Below are 8,049 nucleotides of genomic sequence, written 5' to 3'. Positions count from 1 at the left end.
GACTCTGCTGAGTTGTTTTAAAAGCACACATTAGCAAAAAGTTTGTGAAAATTGAACCGAGAGGAGTTGGCTTTATGGGTTTTGTCTGTGTAATTTTGTCTGTTGGAGGTTGTTCGGGGGAGAGGAGGGGAAGGTGAAAAAATACTGAGGGGAGGTTTGGAGAAAGGGAAGAGATCAGGTTTATTTCTTATATACAAGTTGGAGATTGGTGCTGCTTACGTGTATGCAGTTAGATCTTGATTTATAGTCCTGATTTTACTCTGTGTACGGGTTTTGTTAAAGTGCAACTTGATGGGATTTCTGAGGCTTTTGGCTACTTTATTAGAAAATGTGTAACTGCATGGACTCCCCCGCTGCTGATCAAATTACAGCGACACTGTATTCTTTCTAGAGGACTCTACTTAACATAAAAAGGTCAAGGACCGGAGCAAACATATTTTTGTGTACACAGTAAATTAACAGATGGAGGTTGGTGCAGGGGTTTCCTTTGGTGTTACAGATCTAAGTGCAGAACAGCTTTTGGTAGCAGGCACCACACGCAACTCCTATTTTTTCCTCTCTTTCACAGTCTGTTTTTGAAGGGCTGTGTTTATCTGGGAGAGTAACTGTTGCTGTTTGAGCCCTAAGGAGGGAGGAACTCCAGAAGTACACGGAGTGTCGGCCTCAGAGCGGGCTCAGCCTCCAGCCGTCCCGCCTCTGCGCCTGCAGCCTGTGCCGTGGTGTCTGCCTGAGCCAGCCCCTCGTAGCTGCTGCCGTTCCTGTGAGGGGCTGGCTGAGGCAGCGTCAGCATTTCTGTTGTAAACCACCGTTTCCCAGGACCTGCCGTGTGTTTCTGGGCTTGGGGAATTTGCTTATTACAGAAGCCTAGAATTAGAAAAGCAAAATTTTGTTGGCAGTAACTATGAATCTGTTCAGGTTTGTTAACAAAGATTGCATCAGCTTAACTCTTTTGTTTTGTCTGATTCCTGGTCTGGCGTAGTGTGTCATGATTCACTCAGCTTCTTGACACCTGCACTTCTCTGCTCTTGAGAAGAGGGTGAAATTTGAGGCAGCCTTATCTCCAAATAATGACATCTTTTTTCTGTCTGACTCTCGAGGTTAGTGGGAACATCTGTAGCTGTCAGGGTGATTTAAAATGAACAGAAAAATTAGCATTGTAGTTGCTATTTTCTATTAATTGCTCTCTTTAGTCATCCTCAATATTAATTTTCACATGCAGTATTCCACTGGCTTTCTTGCTTCATTTGGAGTGCAGAATACTTGTGGCTCCTTTCCCATGTGTCTGTCAGTGTGACATCATTTTTGTTCTTCTATTTCTTATGCTGCTCTGATGAAAGCACCTGGCATGGCCACCTGGAGTGATGGCACTGAGCTCTAGCATTTCCAGGCTCTTGTCAGGACACCCTGGGTATTTCTGAAAAATAAGTGTACACTGCGTGAGTTGAAAAGGTAAAAAACCCACAATTGCCACAGAGCTGAGTCCTGAAGAACCCCAGTGTGCTTGTCATAACACAGCTTTGCAAAGTACACTCTAAAGCTGCTGAACTCTGCTACAAATTCCATTTCTCACCCACACTGAGATACTCATGATGAAAACTAGGAAAGTAGAACTTTGCATGTTTAAGTTGAACTGTACTGCTTGTTGTTAAGCTGTGCATAAAGGCAGAGGAATAGAAACAGAAGGTACATTATTAGATCACGCTTGGATGTGTTTAAAAGCCATGTAGATGTGGTGCTTGGGGGTATGGCTTGGAGGAGGGTGTGATAGAGGAGGTTAGAGCAGGGTGAATGGTTGGACTTGATGACCTTAAAGGTCTTTTCCAGCCACAGTGACTTTCAGTGACTCAGTTTGCATTGAATCCATCACCTCAGTGTCTTGACTGCATGTGTCAAGAAAACAGTTCCTTGTTTGGTGTTGGTTTTTTGTTTGTTTGTTTTTTAACACAGTGTTTTTATATTTTAGGGGACAGAAGAATGAATTTTGTTTTGCATGCCAAGCTTTCTAACTTTGTTGTTCAAGGCAGCTTCTTGAATTATACAATTCCTTGGTAATGTAGCTAATATTGCTGCATTGTTCTTCTATATCTGATGCATTCTTCATCAGATTTGCTGTAACTTCTGTGGAATCACTATAGGAACTGCAACTGAAGTACAAAAGCTGAGAAAGATATAAATGGGGGGAAAAAAAATCTCTTTTCCTCTTTAGTCTGCACGCTTGTTCTTCAGATTTGCTGTAACTTCTGTGGAATCACTATAGGAACTGCAACTGAAGTACAAAAGCTGAGAAAATGGGGGGAAAAAAAATCTCTTTTTCTCTTTAGTCTGCATGCTTGTTCTCATGCTTATTCTCTTTTGTGCCCTAAAACCCCCAACCTTAAGTATATTTTGTGTTGTGTTGCCCTAGAAATTCAGTACTAAGGGTGCTACATCTGTTGACTTAAAGGTAGCTGCTGTTTTAAACAGTCCAAGAACTTCATTCAGGGAAATGTCGTTTTACTGCTCACCCTCTGCCATCCCCTGTGGCTGTGGGTGTCCTGAAACCAGGAAAGGGGCATCCCCTGGAGGTGGAGTGAGAGCAGCCATAGTTACAAGTGCCTTGCTTTACTTGTTGCACGTGTCTCAAGGTAGCATTCAAGACTTTGTCTCTTACAGTAATGTAAAATGGAAGATGTTCTGGTTTTCCTTTTTTTTTTATATATATACTATTTGCTTTAAGCTCTTTTAAATTCATTCTGGCAGTACTTGAAAGGGAAATTTTGATCACAAGTTGCAGGTCAGATGCCAAATACTTATGAGAGGGTAGGAGAGTAAAAGATATAAATATTTTATAAGTCTATGTAGCTAATCTTGATCTTTTATGAGTTTGTTTTCCAGTTGTTTGAGATTTTAGCATAGTGAATGGTGTCTTCGCTGTTCCTTTGCATGTTATTTTGAATAGAGGGAGTAAGGTAGCTTGCTACTGGTTTTTAGTTGCTTTAAAAATAAACAGGAATGTTTTTTAGAAAGATAGTGTGATTCTTGGACTCACTGTATAACAGTAGTGAAGGTGAATTGCATTGGGAATTAGAATTTTAACTAAAAGTGAAAGCAGGACCCAGTAGCCAGCTGTGCTGACTTTCTCATTTTGCAGCTTTTTCTAATGGTCTGTTGTGTGAGGTGAGCTCGGGATGCCCATTTTATTGCACAGGCAAGCAAAGGAATAAGTGTTGAAAGTTTGCCTCTGAGTAGGCATTTTACCTAGACACTCTGTCTCCCATAGGGGTGTAAAAACAGCTTCAGGCAAATACTGCATTGTTATGGTGTAGTTTTGTGTCAGGAGTGAAACTATGCTGGATTCAAAAGCTTATGTTTTATGGTGAAACAAACCAAAGTCTCTTTCCTTGTAAGGGGTGAGACACTGATGTCTTCTGAAAAATGGTAGAACTTGAGATCTGCACTTGGCTGGGGTCTTTTCTCCTACCTCTAACCTGTGAGAACAGGACTTCAGTTTTTAGGTGTACACTGTGTGGATTTCTCAAGAGCACTGTCACTGCTGTGGCTTGTTCTTGTTTTTTGAATCCAGAGGAGTCACAAGCCTGCTGCATTTAATTGCTCTGCTGGTCTTTGAAGTGTGCCCTTCTAGGCTGGCCCATGTTTTAATGAGCTCATAGGCTTCCTGTTGTTGGTTCTGCCATTGGGAGTTTTCTGATTCAGGTAAAATGATCCGTGTGGTAATCTGTGGAACAAAAGATAGCAAGGAACAGCAGAAATAAAGCTTATATGCAAAGCAAAGTGTGGGGATATGGACATTTTGGTTAACTTCAGGCAGAGTTTTAGCATTTTTCATACTTTAAGACTGTGCTGATGCACCTTGACTACTTGAGTGTTGATCTGGTGGAACTCTGTGGCTGATTCAGGCACAGGGTCACAGCCTGCCTGCTGATACATCACTAATAAACAAAAGCTTCTTACAGTCCTCTAGTGCATTGTCCCCTTTCCTGTGCTTCTTAGCTTGTGTAATTTCAGTCAGACATTTCCTCGGTGTAAGGTTGGCAGCATGGGGCTAATTGGGACCTTCTGCTGTTGCAATTCTGTGTTGTGAAACTGCTGCTGGGGTTTGGCTGAGCCAGCGGGGCGCTGGGGTCCAGGGGTGCTCTGGGGTCTGCTCCGGGGTCTGCTCACAGCATGCCTCTGAAAAAAGGAGTATGGAAAAGCACAGCACTCTTCTTCTTTATTTGGAGTTAGTGTTGGTGAGAGGTGTCAAACTGAGAGACTTTGGAAATAGGTGTTTATTTAGAGAGAGCTGCGTTATACCAAAATAAATTGCTAAATTGATCCTTGCCTAAGGGATCTGTACAGCTGCTGGTGATCAAAGCCCACTCTGCTACTCGTGCTGTCTTAGTGTGGCAGCTGAGTTTGTACTGGGTGAAAACAGTAAATCCAAAGGGATATTAAGTATTTGAAGCTTATTTTTATTCCGTGTTCCAATATTTGATTTAGTTGTTTTCAGATGATGCTGCAATAGGGAACTTCTGTATTTTGATATGAATTATTTAAACAAAAGCATCTTTAAAAATGAGACCTCTGCCCTGCCTTTAAGATATATGTGAGTAATGCCAGATACACACATACAGTGAGTAAAACTTGTCAAAATACTTAAATTTTGCAGCCAGTAATTCTCATTGAGAGTCAGTGGATCTTCAAATTGTTTTGAAAAGATTATCTAAATACCTTACATGCTTTTGAGAATGAAACCAAGTAATCACAGGTATATTTCTGAAGAACCCACATCTGTTCTTCCTCTTATGCACTGCTTCAGTTGTTCAGCAAAACAAGTTTCAGGATTGGTAAAGTAATCAGGTTAAAAATAACCCAAAGTAAATAAAAAAAAAAAGTTGTCCTCCTGGCAGATTCCATCTCCTGTCGGTGGCTGTGTGGAGAGGGGTATTGATGGAGACAAAAGCAGGCTTTGCAGCTTTGGGTGCATTGTTCTCTGGTCAGTGAGGAATGCGATGAGCTGGGCGTGGGGCTGTGCCGGGTTTCTCCCTTGTCTGGCTGCTCTGTTGGAAGCCAGGTTGGGACAGTGTTCCACTGAGTGGAAGGCAGAACTTGAGTCTGCAAAAGCCCTTGGGTTTGGTCATGCTTGGGAGTACAGAGACCTGAGCCATTGTGATAAGGGTATATTTGGGTTTCTGGGAAATCAAATCACCCATTTTTATCACGGCAGTCTGTTTCGAGCCATGGATTCTGAGAATCTGTGCTGTAGAGTTCAAGGTGTGCAGCTGAACTTCACCTTTTGTTCATTTCTTCAAATGCCTCTCAGTGCCAGTTCCAGCTTTTTAAAGTCCTCTGTTGGCTCTGATTCTCCGTACTGATCCAGCCTACGCTCTTCTTCCTGCTTCTTGGAAGTCTTTTCTTTTATTTTTCCTTACAGTACAGAAAATTTAGCACAGACTTATAAAGTGCTTGATGTCCCAAGGTTTTAGAGCATCCTTATCACAAAATAGCAAGAGTTAGATCTGACTCGTGGGGGAAAAGAATGTGACTGCAGCATGCAGTGAGCTCCAAGGGCTACAAAAGTAATGTTTGCATGAACCCAGGTGAAGGCAGACAGGTTACCTGAAGGAAGTACATGGGCTTTATAGTTCTATCCTCGATAGGAATCCTTTGTCAGCAGGTGTAGTGTATGTTCCCAGGCTCTGTTTGCGTTGTGTGTAGAAAATGTTGCCTGACATAATCATGAAATACTGCAAAAAGATTTACTAACTTCCCCTTTGTGAGCTGTGGAAACCAGTGTTCCAATCATAGTGTGCTTCTCAGGAAAACCAAAGCAGGACCGTGAGCGAACACTGACAGAAGAGCTGTACCTGGTTGTGCTGTCAGATGTGTTACTTTATAAAACTAATCAGCAGGGTTCTGAAAAGAAGCATTTGAGCGTTTTAGCATGAAGTTTTATATAAGTATTTTTATGATTTTTGTTTTTCAGGAGTTTATAACATATTTAATCTCATTCATGAATCGAACTTCCTTTTTAAGTCATGGATGACAAGGCTTCTGTTGGAAAAATCAGTGTCTCTTCAGACTCGGTATCCACTCTTAACAGTGAAGATTTTGTCTTGGTTTCCAGGCAAGGGGATGAAACACCATCTACAAATAATGGTAGTGATGATGAAAAAACAGGACTGAAGGTAAGAATCAATAACCTGAGTTTGTTCCCTATTCTTCTAAATCAAACTAACCATAGAGAGCTTAAAGAGGGACTTCTTTATTGTGGAAAACTTGACAGAAGGGAGAACTTATTCAAGAATTGATTTTGCCAGTAATTTGTGCCTCACTGTTGCTGATGTCAGAGGTGAAAATTAGGTTTTGAGTAAGAGCTCTCTCCATCACTACCTGTGGGTTTTTTCCCACTTTGAGTCCTGCATGAAGTGCTTAGGATGAAACACACTGACTGTCAAGAACTTGGAACTGTGATTTTTATCACAGCTTTCAGACAGAAAGCAATATTAACATACACTTGATTTGACCATATCTGTTAATTCAAACATATATTAAAGTTTTCCCCAATGTGAAATGTTCTCTTTAAGAAATGTAGAAGTGTAGTTTTTAACTAACAACTTGGCATGAATCTGAGAACACAAGCCTATGTGATAGGCTTGTGTGAATTGGAAGGGCATTGACATCTTCTCACTTTGAAAAGTGCTGTTCTGAAAAGAGACCTTTGTCACTCTCTCTTTTTATTTTTTTTTCTTTTTAAGTAGCCAAAAAAAAAAATCTTTCATCCCAACTTGTATTTCAGCAGTCTTTAAGCAAAGTGAGACAAATAAGGTGATCACTCCAAATTCTGTCATTCTAATGTGTTAAAAAGCTTTTTCCTAGAGTGAGTCAAGCTAGCATGTTCTTTGTGGGAGATGGGAGGAGAGATTCCACCATCACAAGAGACCCATGTCTGCAGACACACCTACGTCTTCAAAATACTGTCTTTAAAGATGATTAGGAATCATGTGTCCTGCCTCTTGACCTGGGTGTTCCTCTTTTCCAGATGATGTAACAGAGACTTTATTGAACATTTCTTGATGCTTTTGCTCATCTTACTTTTACATCCAAACAGCTTTGTTTGTTTTTCTTGCATTCCTTTGAGTCCTGGACCAGACATGCCATGGTAGCTGTTTTATTTTATGTAGGACTTCAAGGTAATTCTGCTAGTTAAGAGTCTTGAGATCTTGCTTTTGCTTAATCTGGCAAAAATGTTCATTTTTGTTTTATTGCTGTTGGAGAAGATTGCCACTTCACATCATAGGTTAGTCTTGAACAATCACCCTGCTGATCTATGAAACCCTCTGTTATTCCTGTTTTTCCCAAAGAAAATTTGGAAACATGAAATGCCATAGTCTGCCACACTTCTTGCTCCACATGGGGGCTCTTTGTATTGCTGGTCTAACAATTGCTTTGTGCTGTCCCGCAGTGTTTGTATGACGCACTGTATCCTGTTTAATACAATCAAAGACATTCAAGAGACTTGTTTATAAAGTCATCTTCATAATGCTGCAAATATTTTGGAGAAGAATATCCTTAATAAATTTAAAACTGACTCCTGAAACTTTCTGCTTTAATTTTCCTCATGTGTTTTACTTCCAAGCTGTTGGTAAAATGTTGGCTGCAGGTATGCTGTTCCTCTTGGTGAGGAAAGAAGAGCATTACCCTTGCTGCCTCCTGATCATCAACAACTGTAAAATTAAGTTACACTGTTCTTTGATTTGCCACTGAATGTCACGGAGCTTTGTAGGTCTTAAAGATAAGCTTCTTCATGAATTTGGTGCCAAGACTGAGCACAATCCTTGCACAAAGTGGTTCACCATGAGCCTTTCAGTATTTTGGCATTTTGAGAGTATCTGCTGTTTGGTTATTGGCTGCAATCTGAGTGACTGATGGAAATATTACACCTTAGATAAGCAGTCAGTGCACAGTCTAAATTCTCCCATGCAGAGATCTTCTGCTTAAGGAGGTGAAAGCTTTTAACAGAGGAAGTGGGAAGACTTGTTACCTGTCCTTAGGGACAGGAATTATCTA

At 40.8% G+C, this 8,049-nt stretch overlaps 1 protein-coding gene across 1 annotated transcript in view; it reads left to right on the top strand.

Annotated features, from left to right (window-relative positions):
* Positions 1 to 5,964: 5,964 nt before the first annotated feature.
* LOC103773400 (rab GTPase-activating protein 1) overlaps positions 5,965 to 8,049 on the top strand; it is a gene marked incomplete at its 3' end in the record, with an annotated part of 22,187 nt that continues 20,102 nt past the window's right edge. Inside the window, exon 1 of the mRNA XM_008940766.1 lies at positions 5,965 to 6,167. Coding sequence (XP_008939014.1) covers positions 6,018 to 6,167 — 150 coding nt within the window. The remainder of the gene's footprint in view (positions 6,168 to 8,049) is intronic.

Source organism: Merops nubicus, unplaced genomic scaffold (assembly GCF_000691845.1).
Source record: "Merops nubicus isolate BGI_N331 unplaced genomic scaffold, ASM69184v1 scaffold4365, whole genome shotgun sequence".
NCBI classification, from domain to species: Eukaryota; Metazoa; Chordata; class Aves; order Coraciiformes; family Meropidae; genus Merops; species Merops nubicus.
This window is presented reverse-complemented; position numbering and strand designations above follow the sequence as displayed.